This window comes from Rhopilema esculentum, unplaced genomic scaffold, assembly GCF_057945365.1.
Source record: "Rhopilema esculentum isolate cy_ngs unplaced genomic scaffold, ASM5794536v1 HiC_scaffold_34, whole genome shotgun sequence".
Taxonomy (NCBI): domain Eukaryota; kingdom Metazoa; phylum Cnidaria; class Scyphozoa; order Rhizostomeae; family Rhizostomatidae; genus Rhopilema; species Rhopilema esculentum.
This window is the reverse complement of record NW_028300845.1, coordinates 456,899-475,925: the sequence shown is the minus strand read 5'-3', so window position 1 is coordinate 475,925 and position 19,027 is coordinate 456,899. Positions and strand designations below refer to the sequence as shown.

The 19,027-nt window shown below is 37.2% G+C and overlaps 2 protein-coding genes across 2 annotated transcripts; one reads left to right on the top strand and one right to left on the bottom strand.

Moving 5' to 3' along the window:
- The first annotated feature begins 1 nt into the window (after position 1).
- Positions 2–3,565, top strand: LOC135684510 (uncharacterized). The gene is made up of 5 exons (XM_065200092.2): positions 2–359; positions 1,318–1,524; positions 2,156–2,335; positions 2,889–3,033; positions 3,164–3,565. Exons 1-5 carry the CDS (start codon positions 21–23, stop codon positions 3,346–3,348), a joined length of 1,056 nt encoding a protein of 351 aa, XP_065056164.2. The 5' UTR covers positions 2–20; the 3' UTR covers positions 3,349–3,565.
- A 726-nt stretch (positions 3,566–4,291) lies between these two features.
- Positions 4,292–18,210, bottom strand: LOC135684508 (solute carrier organic anion transporter family member 4C1). The gene is made up of 10 exons (XM_065200090.2): positions 17,765–18,210; positions 12,622–12,786; positions 11,627–11,818; positions 10,070–10,437; positions 9,317–9,719; positions 8,494–8,671; positions 7,527–7,665; positions 6,693–6,871; positions 6,033–6,250; positions 4,292–5,046 (listed from the first exon to the last, which is right to left on the bottom strand). Exons 2-10 carry the CDS (start codon positions 12,776–12,778, stop codon positions 4,913–4,915), a joined length of 1,968 nt encoding a protein of 655 aa, XP_065056162.2. The 5' UTR covers positions 12,779–12,786; positions 17,765–18,210; the 3' UTR covers positions 4,292–4,912.
- Between the last annotated feature and the right edge of the window lie 817 nt (positions 18,211–19,027).

Sequence of the window (19,027 nt, the reverse complement as noted above, 5' to 3'; positions counted from 1 at the left end):
CGATTCGATTAAAGGAAAACATGGCGGCTACACGAATAGTTTATAGAATTTTTGCCGGAAGTAAACCGAAAACAGTGGTAGAGAAAATAAAAATTCCAGAGCTAAAAGACGGCGAAATTTTAGGTAAGATGTTAGCTGCAACAATATGTGGATCAGATTTGCACACATTAACTGGAAAACGTATTGAAGCAAATCCCAGTGTGTTAGGCCACGAAGGAGTCATCGAAATTGTTGAAAACAAAAGGGGAGGGTCCTTGTTAGGCAAAGGCGATAGAGCAACGTTCCATATCGCAGATTGCTGTAAAAAGTGCATTTTGTGTAAAAGTGGCGTAGAGCAAAAATGCAAAAAGTTATTCAAGGTAAAGAATTTGCCCGAATTTAAAGAGAGACGTTAATTATTTGACAATTATGTTAGTTAACTTTTTAGATATACATTTGTGTTGCCAATTGTGTATCGAAGCGAAATTTTAGGAAACAATTTGTGCACCTGTTTTTATAAGTTTTTTCATACCTGCCAGCAATACCAAGTTGACAATACTCGTTACACTTTCTTCTTCTTAAGTGTATAATTATTCTAACCTTCATTCATGTTCGATTTGCAGTGTTATTCTTCTATTATTTTAATAGCAGTAGTGCAGAACTTTTCGAACTTAACAATCTGTATTTAATTCTTTTCAGATTCAATCAACTTTTCTAATAGCTTGATAAATTTGCAAATTCCAAAGTTTGCAAATGCAAACCCAGACCTTCAACTGTGCACTAGTTATTCTCTGCTCACTCCAGGGTGCATTCCATGTCAAATGTACACCGCTGGGCCACTGGGACATTTGTTTAGGTACGCCGAAAATATAAAAGCAGTTAGTAAAACTGTAAACATTATTGCGCCAGACAAAGAAAACTGATTATTAGAGAAAATTGTGGTGTATGAGTCTTTATTTTACGATAACTATGTACATGGCTTCATGTTTAGCATGTCAACTAACTAAAATTATGATATAAAATAACTAAAAAAATGAAGTATACTTCCATTATAAGCATACATGTCAAAAAAATTTTTATTGGTTTGCACACCGAACGCCAAAAAAAACCTGGGTGTACGCTGAAGATCTTCGGGCCTAAGTACATGGAATGCACCCTGGTGATCACTACAAATTTACCAACATTGGTGTTATTTTTTAAAGCAACCACTCATTCACCAGCGTGCCCTTCTATAATTGTATTGATAAAACTTTTTCCAAGTAGCACAAGTAACCATCAATTGGCATTCTTACTTAGAGAATTAATTATCTAAATCAGTCAATTTATTTTCCTTTTTAGTATGGTCACACACAGATTGGACACCGATCTACAGAGCTGAGTGGCTGCTATGCTTCTCACATTATCCTTTTACCAGGAACACATGTTGTAAAATTACCTGATAATATCCCGAATAAAATAGCTGCGCCTTTGAACTGTGCTTTAGCCACTATGGTGAATGCCATATCTTATTCAAACCCAAATATGAAATCAGCTGCCTTAGTACAGGTAAAAACAATGAATACAATTTTCAAAATTTAGTCACTTAGATTGACTATTTAGCAAATATTAATTTTGCAGTTGGCAAAGTTGACTGCCATTGAAAAGACTTGGCATTAGCTTTACATTGATTCCACCCTGGCACAAAAATCAATGCAGATGGTCATATGCCTATACTGATCTATAGGAATGTACAGATCATTTTACAAGGCATTTAGCAATGGTAAACAATAATCATCTCAAAATCATATAAATCAAAATAAAGATACAAAAACTGCTGCCTGATAACCAAATTAAGCAAAAAATTTGGGGTTCCAACTGAGAACTATCACAAAACACAAATGCTCTATACAGGCATGTGGTTATCCATACAAACAGATACCACAGAGCCAGGCCTTTGATCAGCTATCAGACTTTGTGTGCCACATCTGCAGCAGAGACTGTCATGCCAGAATCAGACTGCTGAGCCACACCAAATGCCGCTCTCAATGCAATGATTAACCAACCAACTATGACGCTACCACTGTCTTCTCAGGAGACAGAAGGATGCCTACTATGCAAGCATGTTCAGCTCAGTGATTTTCATCAAAATAAAATTAGATATCATTATCTCATCAAGTATTTTTTTATTTTGCTATAGGGTGCTGGTCTGCTTGGGTTGTATGGTTGTGTTTTGTTGAAAGAGAAAGGCTTTGATAAAGTGTATTGTTCAGAGGTTAATACAGCAAGATTGTCACTGGTTGAACATTTTGGTGGCATACCTATTGGACCAACATATCCTACAAAGCTTGAAGATGAGTCAGTTGACTTAGTTGTAGAGGTACATGACCAATTATTATAGGGGGATATTATAGAGGGGAATAGTTACCCAATTACAATAAATAGAGCCAAAAACTTCAACTAACAGCCAGAAAGGGCATAGAACTGTTACCCCATTTCTTTCTGTTAAGCTTATAGCCACATTATATAAACTGTGAACTGCTTTAAAGTTATATCAAAATATGAAAGCCACATAAATTATGAGAGGTTGTGAAAAATATCAACATAACTAGCTAGAGGCAAAAATATGATGGAGGCTTCAAAGCTGCAAAACAATGAGATACTTTTGTAGATCACTTCCATGATACCAAATAGTTGGAGTTAGAAATTTGATCACTAGTTAGGCCCACCAGTGTGAAAAATCCTTTTTCAGGGGTAAGAGAAGATGAAGGGAATCTTTTGCTTCTCATCTGGTGCCCTGTTTAGAGATAACTGATCACTATTTGAAAATTATATTAGGGAAGAAGGCTGTAACCCCTGGCTGACTGATGATCAATTAATTACATCATCTACTAGTAGGCCAGCTTATTTTAAAAATCAACTGTTTTATGTAGGTATGTGGAGTTCCTAGTGTGTTCAAAGAAGGAATCCGAGTTCTTAGACCTGGTGGGGTCTATGCTTTGGTTGGTATGGTGCATCCAAATTCAAAACTTGATATAACAGCTGAGCAAATTATTCGCAAGTGTATTACAATAACAGGTAAATGACATAAATCATTTGTATTACAAAATGTTGGCAGACTTTAATATAAAGGGTATATTATCATGTTCGTTTATTTATGATAACTGTTTATTTATAATCATAATTTGATTGCTATTTGTTTATGCAGGTGTTCATAACTATTCTTCAAAACACCTTGATGAGGCTGTGGAGTTGCTGTCAAGAACTATTGATAAATATCCCTTTTCAAAACTTCTTAGTCCTTCTTATGCACTGTCACAATTTGATGATGCTGTTGAGGAGGCTCTAAGTCAATCTTATCTCAGAGTTGTTATCGAAGCAGCCCAAGAATAGAATGTGGTCGCTGACCCTTGGTTGCTTTACTACAACAGACTTGGTGGTTTTAAAAGGTTGAGAAATCACAGTCAACATAACACTAAATGAAATTGACAATATTTTTGTAAAATTTCCTTGTAAAAATTTAAATTAGTTTTTAATTGTATGTTGGGAAGGCTTCTAGTGTTTGTATTTTTAACTTTTGTATTTCTAACCTTTGTAAAAAGATTGAAAACTTCACATTTTGTCTGTTTCTGGACTCAGGAATTAAAGAAAATAATGTACTCCATTGTAGTTGCATAGAATAGAATTTCGTAATGGATAAACTAAGTTCAAGCAAATGTAGCCTACGTGCAGACCATAAAATTTGGGAACAAAGCGAATTTCTTTGTCAAATGGTTGCTTTGAAAGCTGCAACAGTTTGGCCAGTCGGGCTGCCGGGCCACATAGGAGTCATCCAGGGAGTCATCAGTTGTTATCGCTCAAACGCCATTTTGAAGCGAATGATGTAGTGATTTGCAAAGTGATATTTAATAATTCCGATAGCTATTAGAATGAGTGCTGACTCAGGCAGTACATGAAAACATAGTCTGTGATTGAAATGAACGCAATTTCGTGGAATATACAATTCCCTTTAGAATATCTGCACTCAAGCTTGCAAAGTGTATTTAAACTTCAGCAGGCACCAAAATGTGTAACAGTTTTCAGCTTTGCCTTAAAACGGCCTGATAGATCATTCACACCCAAACTACAGTCCCCGGTTTCCTTTAATAACTTTTGACTAAAAGTATCTGTCTCACCGATTTGCAGCCATTTCGCCAAATGCTACGTAAAAATCGTTAAAATTTCTTTTGGAACTTTTATTCAAATGTAATAAAATATGGGAAGTAACAATTTTCCTTTACTTGCTGACCTTTTTTGCTACAATAAAAGACAGTTTTCATATCCAAAAGAATACAAACTCTCTTCATAAAACGAAAATTTATTTTTACGAACTTATTCATTGACCTTCGATCGAGACGATGTCATGTATTTAAAATTACCACATTCTGCATATATATGAAAAGGCTGGTTTAAAATATTGACATTTTTAAAATGCACTAAATCATACGAGTAAGATTATGTTAAATTCGTATGTTAAAAACCTATTTACAATCATCTGACAAAGCAATATGCCACAACTTGTTTAAAAACTCTTTAAATTTTGCGAAAAAATCGAACGAATCCACATTCCCTACGATGTGATGCCCTGTCTCAGAAGAACCTGTGAGTCAATTTTGGCGTGTTCAGAACTTCTTGTTTGTCACTTTTTCTTAAATTTAGAAACGATTGTCTACGATGTTAAATAAACGTAGTAATAAGATTGATTCATTATTTTTAAGATTTTCTTTTGTTATAATGTAGCTATCAATGTTAAAAAGTGGAATGTTTAACAAATGAACAGGAAGATTTAGATAAATGTATCTACGGAACACCAAACTATTATTCCCAAAAAGTGAACAGTCATGTTAAATGCAAGTTCGACTTTAAGGCACTAACCCTTTGAGCATTCGGTTTTGTCTAAACCACTCAGAATACGATATTATAAAGTTGTTGCTATGGTCTCATTGGAAGCAGCGATTTCTTCTGCTGACAAGTCTAATGCATTTTCAACGTCAGTATTATCTGAATTTCTGCAAAAATACCACGCCAAGCCATATCCAAGCAGGGAAACCACTGAAAAAATTAAAAAATATGATCACTGAACTTGAAATTAAACGAAATAACAAACAATAAACATTAACACAAAGGCATGACACAAATCATGATGTAACAAGAGCAGTTTACCGTGATCTTTAGGAGAGGGGGCTGTGGCTGGTCAAAAGTAATCGACGAAGATAAGAGACGATTTTGTCTGGGCCATCATGCCGGCTATCGTCTAGCGATCAGGCGATCATACCGACCCATAAGCGAGTTTGTCGACTAACTAATGACTAAACCGGCCTACTAATAAAAAAGTAAGTGAGTTTCGTGAACCACCTCTCCCCAAACACACATGCACATACTTCTATCACTGTCAGGTACGCCTCCGATAGACAGGTACCTTCAAGGCCCGATTTGCTCTCGCTTGGATAATACAGTGACAGCGCAGATGGGGAAAACCTTTAGCTTAGTTTACCAATAAAATAGCACAATTATTACCTAATGGCATTTTATTACGAAGTGGCATTTGCTGAAATTTGCTTATAAATTCGCTCTCATACTTCCCAAAGTCTGAATAAGGCTTAATGATTTTATAATTCTGTGGCTACAATCATAACATCAACATGTCAAGAGTAACACCACAATAATGGTGGTAGACGTTTGCGGACCCGTGGATTTAGCCAATTTTTCCCCCAACTATGAATTGTTGTCTCGATCAAAAGGCAGTAGATCTTTGATTCTGCTTGAATCCAGATCGAAACAATCTCCAACATGGGATTGTCCCGAACCATCCTCAAAAATGACTTTACAGCGCTATTATATACCCAACTGTGGTTCGACATAGGCCAATCAGGAAAACGCGAGTACATGACCGGTATAGTTGTCCAAAAGTACATTTTCCATCTTTTTTCTGACGTTTAATACTCTAAGGAGTGTCAGACGAAAAAGCTTTGAGTATGTTGTAAAATGTTTGCTTTTTTCAAAGCCGTTTATAATTAGTAAAATTTTGTGATACATACCTGAGGTAGCTACACAAAAAATTGCTACATTTACTGAGAACTGGTAGTTTTGATATGCAAGGCAGCTTGCCTGTTTGCCACAGACCGTCTTTGACCAAAGGATGCAGTTTGAGTCGATAACAACCCCGATTAAAACTGGACTTGGTATGAACCCCAGTAGACGCACAATCAGAAGTTGGATTCCAAGGGCATATGATCGTTGGTTGCCAGGAACCGCTCTGTCAATAAGTGAAAGCATTAATGTTTGTAAAGGTTTTATTAAGTCTATTGCGATGGAAAGCAACTGTATTAGCAAATACCAAGGAGAGATGAGGCATGGTCACCCCAGATGAAACGAACAAGAAGTTTCAGCCTCAAGTTATTAGATGAAGGCGATTTAACTAAAGATCAAATAGAGTAATGAAAGATAAAGTTTTGGTTTTGGGGGAAAATGTAGCAAAAGAGCGAACAAGAAATTATCAAACAACTATGGACATGAGAAAAAAGCAAATGACCTCTAGAAAAATATCATGGGGTATTGCCATCCTTGTCTGCCGGCCCTATTATGGTGTGGGTAACAAAACTTTGGATACACCATGAAAAAGTCCTACGAAAAAAGACTTAATTATTCAGAAAGAGGCTGTAAACTTTTCTGTTATGCAACAGAATCATTAACCTTACCTTAGAATTAACATCTTATGAGGCGTGGCCTTCAGAAAAGCTAATGCACCAACAAGACATACACCAGCCAGAAAGAAGTATAGATTCTTGCAATCTCTGTTACATTCTCCCATTGATAAAGAGCCTTGGATATTGTGGACTCTGCTTCCGGCTGCAACGCAACTGCAATTTCCGTAAACCTTGAATCAAAGAAGTTCAACGTAAACAAAAATATAACAACAAAGAAAAGAATAAATGAAATTAAATAGAGATGATCCTAAAGACTTTATGTTCATTATTTAAATCAAAAATTTAATGAATTTCTAGATGAAATTTCTACTTTTCCAATTTTATAAATCTTGGAATCTACAGCTCCAACTTGTGAGGTATTTAATGACAATCTGGCATGAACTTTGTAAAAAAATGGGGAGTGGTGCAAATTAAAGTTTAAATGATTATTACGATCGAATGCAAGCAGCATCATAAATGTAGCTTATTTCAATAATGGTTACTGTTTTCCAACAATACAAGCTAATATTAAGGCTAGGTGAGGTTAATACAACTCAAAGGCTAGGTAAAGATCAACTGGGTTCCGTCCCGTACAAGAATATCTTACAAATCAAAGGCTTAGCTGAGTGAAAAGCAGAAAGGAGGCTCTCGTAAAATGCTAAATATTAAAATAGCGCCAACTAGAAGTTGGTAATTTTCAGCGCTAACGTGGAGACTCGGCCCCTGCAAGCACCCTTCGTACCCCCTTCGAGTCCCTCGAGCCCCCTTGACACTGCAACCTTTTTGCATAGAAGCCAAACACCTTATGTTTTAGGCCGAACTATTCTGCTTGCTGTGACCTTTTACCTGGCTGCTTGACTTTGATAGACATCCAGCGTAGCAAGGGGAGAAATATGTCTTCCCATCACTTCCACACCCTGGATTGTACACGGAGCGATCACAGTCACATGCTGTATTGCATCTTGCATTCAAAGATAGGGAAGATCTATAAAAAGAATTTCAATTGCTTTTATAAGTGTTTAATTAATTCATAACTAGTGGTCAACGATCGTAGGTAAACAGTTGAATGCAAGAGTTGACTGATAGCTTAATCGTGGGACAGGATTGAGGACAACTTTACTGTTTGTTGTACGAGTATGAACAACGTGAAACTTGACTTGTATAGTAGTGATGCTGTACTTTAAAGGTATAGCATCATTTAGCTGGCATGTGAACGTGAATACTATTGTTTCCAGCCCACAAGTTTAGCTTAGAAAACAGCTGTTAGCACAAGCTGTTAGCTGTTAGCACAAGCTGCGCGCAAAACGAAACCAAATAGAAGCTGTCAAAAACGATCTGAAGCGCTAAATTGATTCCAGAAATTTCCCATCGAATTCTCATCGCCATTTTTGTCTTGCATAGAAGAACACAGTTAGAAAAACAAAACAAATGCGAGCGCGAAAAGCCTGCTGGTTGCACAGGCCCCTTTAAAGCTGGTTACAATGATTTATGTCGAAACATAAAGATGTCTTTTTTTCACCCAGCTGACTATTCTGTTTACTTTCAGCCTGCTTTCAATCAATGTGCAATATCTTTTTCAAGAAATTAAAAATAAGGCAGGCTCTATAAATTTAAAATCATTTCAGTCACAAAGCTGGCTCCTTTCCCTGTATTTGATTCTTCAGGGTCAGTTTTGATTGTGATTGACATTAGAAATTAAGTATACATGTTCAAAAACATTGGGCGAATTTCATATCTCGTAAGAGCCCTAATTGATTTCGGTGTCAAATAATTGAACATAACAGAATGAAATAAAGCGGAAAAAAGTTCCTACCCATTTTGATAGGGCAACACGGCTCCAACTATTTCAGGCTCCCGGCATCCTGGTATCATAAACACTGCCCCAAAGCAGCTGAGCACAAATGACATCACTGTGCAAAACCTGGCAGCTTTTCGAATCGAATCTTGCAGTGGCATTTTGCGCATGATCACAGAGCCAGCCATGATTCCCACTGAAATTGAAATGGTTTGATAAATATTGATCATCAATAGATTTTAAAGATGTGTAGTGTTAGATTGAAACTGGTCGAAACTCTTTAGTTTCGTGCTATATCTCATCGCAGACTAGTATTTGAATAAAATTTTAGCTGAGGTGACAAAAATGAAGAAAAAAGCAAAGAATGAAAAAAGAATTATCATACAGAATGCTTCACGTGATATTTGGTGAGATGAAGAGGGTTAATATAGATAGCTGGCACGTGTTTGATTGGAAGATAATCATAGTAAACAGTGCTTTATTCCCGACTTTCTTAATCTCTATCCTAGGCCAAAATGTACCAAAAAAGTAATCCTGAATAGCAATTTTCCTTACGGCAAACCTAATGTTGCTTTTTATTTTGATTTTAGGTAAGCTATATAATCTCTATCCTAGGCCAAAATGTACCAAGGAAGTAATCTTCAATAGCAATTTTCCTTACGGCAAACCTAATCTTTGCTTTTTATTTTGATTTTAGGTAATCTATGAAAACTCTATCCTAGGCCAAAATGTACCAAAAAAGTAATCCTGAATAGCAATTTTCCTTACGGCAAACCTAATCTTTGCCTTATAATTTGATTTTAGGTAATCTATAAAAAGTCGAGCTAAAGGATTTACTTACGAAGCATTGCAGGCAATATAGCTGCACCAGAGGCAATACCAGCAATATCTGTGGATGCACCAAACTTAAGAATTAGAAATTTTGGAAACGAAGATCCGAACCCAGCTCCAAACACTGTATTGGCTGTGACAGCGCCAACCGCAAAAATGTATACTTTATTCTTAATAAGTTGCTTTGTTGCAATGACGAAACCCTTGACGTTCGCCTCTATATGTTCGTCATCAGCTGTAATCAAGCCCTTTGCAATGGCCTCTTTCCGTTTCGCTGATGCTCCTGGAAGACTTCTTGGAAACGGGAACACCATTAACGAGAAGACAAATATAACGATGGAGATGCAGACGAAACCAAGCCACCAGGCACCAATCCAGCGCTGGTCAGTCACATTTATGTCAAATCCAGGGGGCTGCAATTAAAGCATACAATCAAGAGTCTATTATCCTTGCTTGAAATCCACACTTGTTACTTTTCTTAACTTTAATTGTTTCAGGACTATTGGGTAAAATCATTCATCAAGAATACAAGGAGGCGATTTAATTATTCCACAGCAACATGAGCACAACATAGACAGCAGAATGTGAGCAAGCATTCTTATGCAATGATTAAAGTATCTGCATATGTACCTGAGGTTGACAATCTGGAGAGCAAGTGAACTAGTAAGCTCTTACAAGACTACCAAATGATTATGAAACTAAACGTACAAAAAAGACAGCTTCCTTACTTAGTGACAATGCTAGGAGTAACTCTTTGACTTACCAGCTCAAGCTCCACAAAGGTTTTTAGGAAAAATCCAGTGATAATGAGACCAAAAGTACTGCCAACAAAGGTTGCGCAATATATCAAACCCATGTAGACTGGAGAATGACTTGGATCGACATTTTCGTCAATATACGAAACACCGAGAGTCAATAGCGGTGTGGCACCGACCCCAAGTATCATCTGTGCCACCGAGAACAGAATAAGGTACAGGCCACTATTTGTTATTGCCGTATCTTTGATACAATAGTCAGTCGTTGTGTTTGATATCATGCATGTTTGATTGTGACTCAATGCTAAATTGGCACCTGGTGGCACATATTCACCAGAAATGAACTTCGGTAGGGCTGTGCAAATAGCACCCAATGCTGAAAGTGAAAAAAATATTTCAACTACCAATAGTGAAGCAGGTTTATCGTGGGTGGACACTTTTTACATTATTATAAAGAAATTCCTAAAAAAATTTTTTTGGAAAAAATTAATGGTGTTATAGTATTGACAAATAAAAACGGCTGTAGCATCTTTCAGTGCTACAGGGCTTCATCTCTTTGTTATATGAAGCCATATGAAGGCATATTTTGCTCCATTAACTCTACTGTAATGTTGCTTCGTAGCTACAGCTACTTATTCTGCGCAGCATCATTTTGCACTCTCCCCAATCCCTTAACAAAACAAGAAAACAAGTCTGAAATGAGATTACGTTGGTACTTTGTAGTTCTAATATCGATTTTGTTATGTTCCTGTTCTTAACGTGGTTGTTCTTCTGCCTTATACTTCCCAGACCACGTGATGACAGTATTTAGTTTGAAATGAATTCAAGGCACATAAGTAACTCTCAAGTTGGGACAAAGGCGTATATGTAGATTACCTGTATTGTTTTTTTCAAAGGGGCATGAATCCAGAAAAAGCCTAGATGTGTTACTTGAACAACGTATGAAACGTGTCAAATTGCCTCGTTTTATTAACTGCAGATGAAAATGTTGAAATAGGCCGGGACTGTTAAAAGTTCTATATGAAAAATGTAGCTAAACAATTTCCATGTTTCTGCAATTATCCGATGAATGGAGTCATCTGATTTCAAAATTGATTTTTTATCAGCACAAGTGACAAGGAAAATTGTGCCGTTTACATATGATAAAAGAATATTTTTTGCAAGAAGGATGTGGGTGGGTAAATTTTTCAAAGGAAGCACATAAAGAGGGTGTGACTTATAATGAAAATGAAAGATCCCCTGTTTTGTTTTAGTACAGTTTTGAATATATAAAAACTTTCAGTCAGGAGCTCAGCGGGATATATATTTGTTGATTGGAACATTTCTGACTTCTGAAGAGGGCTAATCTTCTAGTCACTGCACTCCTGTCGCCAAAAGTAATAGGAATTGTAGGTTGGTTTGAAGGCCTGGCACAAAGACATATTATCCAACAGATGGCTGAATTGTGAAAAAGTCAAAAACAATGAAGGTTATCATCCATAATTTTTCTAACCCTTTAAAAAGCTTCTATATCAAGTAATATGGTAATAGCATGTCGAAATCGAAGTAATAAAAAGCAGACAAACCACATAAAAGTGATCCAAAACCTATCCATTTTGGTTTATTGCCCCTCTCCCCATAAAATGACACCACCGGTACTGTCAAAAGTGCTGCAATATCGTTTGAAACCAAAATAAAACCTGCCTGTGTGCTGGAAAAGCCGAACTGTTTTTCAATGTCACGGAGTGAAGCAGTTAGCATACCACTTGTAGCCATACCTGGAGAGTAATTGATACCAGAATTCAGATTTAGTAAAGATAAATTTGTTTGACAATGTTTGGAGGAACCTCTATCCATTGTTAGTTAAGTTAGCTGGCTTAGGCAGCTAGTTAGTTGATTAATTAGCAATCTATTTAGTTAATTTAGTTAATTAGTTAATTAGTTATTTAGTTACTTAGTTATCTAGTTATCTAGTTATCTAGTTAGTTAGTTAGTTGGTTAGTTAGTTGTTTAGTTGATAAGTTAGTTAGTTGGTTAGCTGATAAGTTAGTTAGTTGTTTAGTTAGTTGATTACTTAGTTGGTAAATTAGCTAGTTAGTTAGTTAGTTAGTTAGTTAGTTAGTTAGCTAGTTACTTAGTTAGTTAGTTAGTTAGTTAGTTAGTTAGTTAGTCAGTTAGTTATTTAGTTACTTAGTTAGTTAGTTAGTTAGTAAGTTAGTAAGTTAGTAAGTTAGTAAGTTAGTAAGTTAGTTAGTTAGTTAGTTAGTTAGTTAGTTATTTAGTTAGTTAGTTAGTTAGTAAGTTATTTAGTTGGTTAGTTGGTTGGTAGTTAGCTAGTTAGTTGATTAGTTAGTTATCTAGTAAGTTATGTCATAGTCCTTGCAGACTGTCTTAAGGATGATACATCTTCAAACGTGCAGATAAACTGATAGGATTGCTTTGAACAGGTTGCTCAAATTCCAGTCTTGGCCCAAAAAATTCCTGAACAAATAAAAAAGCCTGCCAGGATTTGTGGATTTTAAAAGAGCTTCTAAAAAGCAGTTGACAATTACAAAGATTAAAATGTGGTCTCCATACTTACTCTGACAGAATATAACTACGAATAAAACAAAACAAAACGATTTTGGTCCAGCAAATCTCAGCAAAAAACTGAGCTTCCATTCTGCAAGGCCATTCGGTGTGTCCTTCATTGTTTCTTTCTCGCTCTTTTCCATTTCTTTAGCTTTCCCGGTTTCCATGTTTGCACCTAGAAACAGAGAGGGCATTTTTGTTGCTTTAGAAATATTCACATGACCATCGTTGATATGTATACACACAAAATATCAATTATGATACGACAACACTTCCGTGGCACATGAATATGCAGCTTGTGCAGAAAACGTGAACAAAATTCCCGTTTAATCCAACTGCTGCAAAAATAGCGTGATTGTTGACACAAGATAATGCAGATGGATGAAAAGGCTATCTACTATTGAAAACACCCAAAAACTCTCCTGGGCCACACCCTTCTTATTCTCACTGAATGCGACAAATGACTTAAAGCATACTTTCAAGACAATATCAAATGCACTCATTTTTCAATATGATTCAAAAGTCAATAATAAAAACATCAATCATTTCTTAAGAGTTTCTTAACTTCAATCCCATTAATTTTACCATGCAAAGCCCAATGTATAAGTTATGATGCGAAGGTTTCGTTTCACGCTTTAATATTCTATTGAAGTTGGTTTTAAAGATTTCGTGATAATTGCTAAGATTTTCATTTTTTGCGTCTTGTAACAGTAATGTTTTGTAACAAATAACAAAATTTTGGAGCTCTGCTTTTCTTCAAAATTTAATTCAATTGAGTACTTTTTTTTAACTTTTTCGGTATGTCAAGTACTCGTTTCTTAAGTTTCTTAGTTACTTAGCAAGTTACTTATACAAGAAAACGAGGTGAAACGCATCTCAGTAGACATCGTCTTAAAGGCTTCACAGAATTAGATAGACGTACCCCGTAAAGAAGCTTCTTTATGTAACATTTTTAGGAAGCTTTTGTATTCTATAATTTTGAACCGTAATTTACTGTATTGCCGCTGCAGTGTGGTGATGGATAATGCTAAAATTATCGTGGGATTATAGCCAACTCGTCAGTTATGTATACTTTAATCCTTTTCTAAATGCCGACACTATGATGGTTGACTTTCTTAGTTCATGATTATCCCTGTACAGTCAATATTTTATCGTAAACGGATTGTCTGAAAAAAGTAGATATGGACTTTAAAAATGCTTTGTTTTGGCCTTTATTTTTATACAAATTACGTTTAATATTCTACAATACCATAATCTAATTCTTGATTGTTTGAGATAGCTGCAAAACAGGCTATGGGCATGGGCTCCGACGCAGGTTGGAAAGTGGAGGGGCCAAGAGAAAATATGGCAATAATAACAAAAGACTTTGAAAAAAGCTCTATAGTTTTGCAAAAAAGTGAGGGGGCCATGGCCCCCCGGTCCCCCGGCCCCCCCTTCGTCGGAGGCCCTGATGGGCTTAAATCTTTTACATGTATGAAAATGCCAAAGCTCCTGGTTGGTTTTGATCTATTCCCACAACCCTTTTGATCCTCCAGGTTACAACAGTAGAGGGCAGGCGGGACTTCTCGGACACTTGTATCTAGGGGGAGTTGGTGTCAGAGCAACTTTGGGTGTCATTATTTTTAGGAGGAAGATGTTATTCATGCGGACTGTATAGACCAATGCTAAGAAGCAACTCGGAGACTGATGATTGAATGAAGCAACTAACACCATTCCCTGAACTCTCCTTGAGCCAGAGCCCAGAACATTTTACTTTTACTTTGTCATAGTCTTCTACTGGGATCACCCCAATAGTTACTTTATAATCCTTAATAAATATTAAAATAGATTCAGTCTACAAGAAATCCGTGAAGAAATCAGACTGGAAATCTGGGTATAAATGCACGTTGACGCTTTGCAGTAGATTTTCGGCTACTTTAAGCCTCGGCTTAATCATGTAAAAACCCAGTAAGCCAGCCACTGACGTTTCACGCCTTTCGGTAATGGAATTTCGCAGATGCTCAGATACAACTTGATCAAGTTTCCTTCGCGGAAGAATGCCCAAACCCCCTTGCAGCTTGTTTTTGATGGTTTTGTACTGCTCTTTCCAATTAGGACTTTCGTCGATGTGGTCCCTAAGTATTTTCTCTTGTCAAAACTTTTGATAACTTCATTATTGAGGAAAAGATCTGGCAAATCATTACTTACTTTGTTTAGTTGTCACCTATGGCCAATAGCCATATTAACTTTCGCTAGAATTCAAACTAAGTTTATTAATCTTCATCCACTTCGATATATTTTCCGGCTCGTTTTTCAAATCTGTTAGCAGTTCATTAAGGTTTTCTGATGCGCCATTCACACATAGGTATTAAAAACTATCCGGTACCCAATAGCGGCGCCGGGGATGACTGGGTGGGGCACGTCCCCCCCCCAGTTCTCAGCAGGATCTATTTGTATTTCACCTTAATTCGATCAGAAAATGTTTGGGGGAGGGGTCATATCTTGGCAACTACTTTTTTTGTGATGTAATCCTATGATTTTGAAACTGCCTTCATAAAACCAAAAGTTAATAATGGGCGTTCCCTTCCAGTAAAATTGGCGTTCCTTGTTGGATAAAGGGCGTTTTCTGGCGGTAAAAAGGTCGCGGCCTAAAAATTTGTTTTCTCCTTCTCTAAAGCTTTGTGACTAGCGCTGCCACTGCCGGTGTACTAAACGTTTCTGCATGGACATGCGTTTCTGCAGATGCATATGCGTTTCAAGTGTTACAGTGTAATGGCGGACATGCAGGGCCTAGCTGTGAATGGCGTGAAGCGCATATGCATTGGACTGGACACATAGATGTTTCAAAGGATGTGCGTCTCCTTTCAAAAATCTATCCATTTCCGTAAAGTTCAGAAATTTTATAATTTTAAAGATGCATTTGAACTGATGCAGGGTAGTTACATCTAAAAAATTATATTATGATCTTTGAAGCCGAAATTGTTCTATTATAATTTTCCTGTTTTAAAGTTTGATAAAAGCCAGACAGATAGCGTTAGCTGTAACCAAGAAACAGCCAGCAACAGATGTTATCCGAGCCAATTTATTGTAAACTTGAGAAAACAAATGTTGAGTGCTTTGCGGTTTAAGGTCAAACGACCGAGTAAATAAACCTTGAGAAGAGATCATTTAGATTGCAAACTTAGATGTTTTCAAGTAAAAGGATATCTTAGTTTTTATAATGAAACATTCCTTTGCAAGTTAATGTACTTTGTGCAATCCTTCACGTGTAAGGAAAACAGCAAGCGACGTTTATGTACGATCGACTGTAAACTATCTAAAAGTGATCACCCGCGTTTAGAGTATAGCGACCTTTAGAGTACAAGAGCGCTTGAGTTATGAACGGTGTTTATACTTGAAGAACAAGAAAGAGCTAATAATATATGTTAGGTTTGCTAAGCGAAGGACTACAGCAGAATGGCGAATTACTAATAAAAGCGGATATTAACTAAACTAAGTCTAACTAAACACGGGGGTGCTCTACAAAATTAGCGCCAAAAGATTTACTTGTGCAGATAGCTCGAGCCTTAAGACCGACCTCCAATTAGATATTTTTTTCGCGCAAGCTGCAACCACGCGCATGCGTAGTTTGAGATCGCTTCGATCGCACAGAAAAAATTTCGCTCGCGAGCAAACTGCGTGAAACCAATAGGATAAGAGCAGAGGTGTATTGCTTGGGTAACAGGGAGCTGAGCCCCTTTGTAAACAGGGTCTTCACTATAAGGGGCACTAAGGGTGTGACGCTCTCCTCAGAAAAAATTCTGTTTCAAATACGAGGTCATTTCTGCCATCTAGGGTGCTTAGTTGGCAAATTTTAAAACTTTTCGGCAAATAGAATATGGCTCATCCACTTTGTCGGTAAATGGGACCTGGAAACCACCTTTGGGCACCATGGCTAAAGCTTGCCAAGAGCCTGCTTTTAAATGCCAAAAGTTGCCCATTTTTTTCCTTTTTACTATTGTTTTTGATAAATTTTTTGCGAGAGATCCCTTTTTTCAAAGCACAAAAATTTATGTAGACGAAGCTATAGGTATGTAATTTCACCAAAGTTCAAGTACAGCGAAATATGTGGCATACGTATTTTAAGTGTAAGAAGGAAGAACCGCAGGATAGGCTGTCAGCCGGATTCTGTGAATCTTGCAATGAGTGTTGTTATGGAAGATATACAGGAACAAAGCAATACGACGACGAGAATCCAATGTCACGAGATAAAATTTTCAAAATAAATTAAGTTTAAAGAATATACTAATATTTCGCCCCGGCATACAGGGCTTCATCAGAGCTTCATACGTATTTTAGTTTTTGAATAAAAATATCGAAAATTATTGAGAAATAGACCCTTTTCAATGTTTTTCTGTTCTGCCTTCTCCCAGCTTGTTGATGCGAACCTTAGCCCCTCGGCCTCGATCAAAGGAGTAAAATATGTTAAAGATGACATGTTGCAGTTTCTATGCGACCGAAGCGAAGGAACGCAATATGACCAAAATAAATGTTGCAGATAAGAAAAAGTATACTAGAAAACGAATTGTTGTGTTCTAAATTCAATTTAATTGCTAGCAACAAGAATCGGTTTGCATCAGTAAACTTTTCCATAATGAAAACGGTACATAAAATATTGACGAAGCGGCACATAAAATATTGACGAAATGAGAATGACGACATTTTTTAGTGTTGAAATTATTGATGAATTTCGATGTATTGTATTGGTTTCAGCCTGACATCCTCTCCCCCCCCCCCCCCCCCTCGTTAAGAATGAAGTCCTTCTTTTAAGAAAATTTCACCTTTTACACCTTTTGAGCAAACTTTATTCCTGCATATGTTTATCGGGGTAAATAATAGAGACACCCTTGTAAGCCTGATCTCCTGGTGGCACTTTAAATGGTATTGCCATTCCCGCCATTGCACAATAACACAACACAGAAAGAGCGAGGCATTCTTTGAACGGGAAATTTCTGATTTATTAAAATGAATGCAGCAACAACGAAAATATATCGGAACAGGCTTGAATTTCATTGCACCATTCACCTTAAAATATAGCAGTTAAGCGCAAATGCATCCTGCCAAAGTTGTAAACAAAATCAGTACCACGTTTAATCCCACAGCTTGTTGCAAAATAATTGCTTTTATTTACTTACGCTTGTCCTGACAAGACCTTCGATGCGAAGTCAACAAGTCCCTTTTTAGTTGCTTTCATGCAACGAAACTTCTTCCCTCGATTGCTGTCCAAACAAGAAAGGTGGTATCCTTACCAATTACTGTCTGTGGATAAACCAAGCTATGTAAAGAAATAAAGCTTTGGCAAATGTTTGTTTAGGTGCACAGCGCCTCTGTATTGTGGCTGCGCAATCTGTCGCTACAGATTTGCAGGTCTGGGCGTCATTTCAACACCAATTTTGTGACAATTTGAATCCAGGTTCAAGTTTCAGCATCTCACTTTGGCACTGTTGTTCATTCTGCACCAGATGCAAAAAACATCCAATCGATCGAGTATTCCGTGGCAAGAGGTTTGGGGCAAGAAAAGTAGTCAACCCTTCCAATCGATGAAACGGGGTGCAGTGGCGGCGCCAGTTGCTGCAGAGTGGGAGGGTAATTCAGGTCAAATTTCCTTAGGAAATATGATCTACCCCTACCTAGTGCTTTTTAAACCGTTTTTAGACAAAATATGTAGACCATGTTTCGACAAAAGTGGGGAGGTAATTACCCCCCCCCCCATACCACCCCTTGGCGCCGCCACTGTGTGGTACTCATCTTTCCCAGTAAGAAAGCTACAGTTGAAAAATTCAAGATTCGCTGCAAAAAAGTAGCACCGTGCTTCCCACAGCTCTTGTTCATCGCTTATAAGTTCGATTAATCCCATTCTTACAAACTACTTCCCATCTCAGGCCAGATCCCAGAAGCAAACACGTAAGGTATTAAATGAAAACAGATATATAACAAATAGATATATTTGGACTAAATCAAGCTCACGGAGGAATTATAATTATGTCAACTTTTCAAAAAATCATTTTGAAAAACTGTAGCCAGAGGGGGCAAGTTGTTGTCAATATTTTCATTTAGGGCTCCCCGTGCCCCTGTGCCCCCGTGCCCCCTGGAGCTACGTGGCTGCTCCTTGTTGATACAAGCATCCAGGAACCGCAGAAGTGGGGGAGGGCTATGGGGGCTTTAGCCCCCTCGATAAATTCCAAAATGTACTTAAAAACCTAAAAAAATCGCCCATGCTTTGGTTTTAAGCATGTTTTAGCCCCCTCAATTTTGTAATATGCTTTGCGGTCCTTGCAAGTAACTGCTTTTGCACTTGCCCGCGAGGGGCAATTCACTCTTGCAAAAAGTTTACTATTGCAGATAATGACAACAGAGGTTTTTCATTCGGTTTGAGGATAAAGAAGATGAAGATAAAG

Bases quoted from the DNA above. Each gene is read 5' to 3' on its own strand.
- LOC135684510 (XM_065200092.2), top strand. From the start codon at position 21: ATGGCGGCTACACGAATAGTTTATAGAATTTTTGCCGGAAGTAAACCG. The intron at 1,525-2,155 runs GTAAAAACAATG...ATTTTGCTATAG, and splicing joins AATCAGCTGCCTTAGTACAG to GGTGCTGGTCTGCTTGGGTT. The intron at 2,336-2,888 runs GTACATGACCAA...TGTTTTATGTAG, and splicing joins CAGTTGACTTAGTTGTAGAG to GTATGTGGAGTTCCTAGTGT.
- LOC135684508 (XM_065200090.2), bottom strand. From the start codon at position 12,778: ATGGAAACCGGGAAAGCTAAAGAAATGGAAAAGAGCGAGAAAGAAACA. The intron at 8,672-9,316 runs GTAAGTAAATCC...TTTCAATTTCAG, and splicing joins TATATTGCCTGCAATGCTTC to TGGGAATCATGGCTGGCTCT. The intron at 6,251-6,692 runs GTAAGGTTAATG...ACTTATTGACAG, and splicing joins CATAAGATGTTAATTCTAAG to AGCGGTTCCTGGCAACCAAC.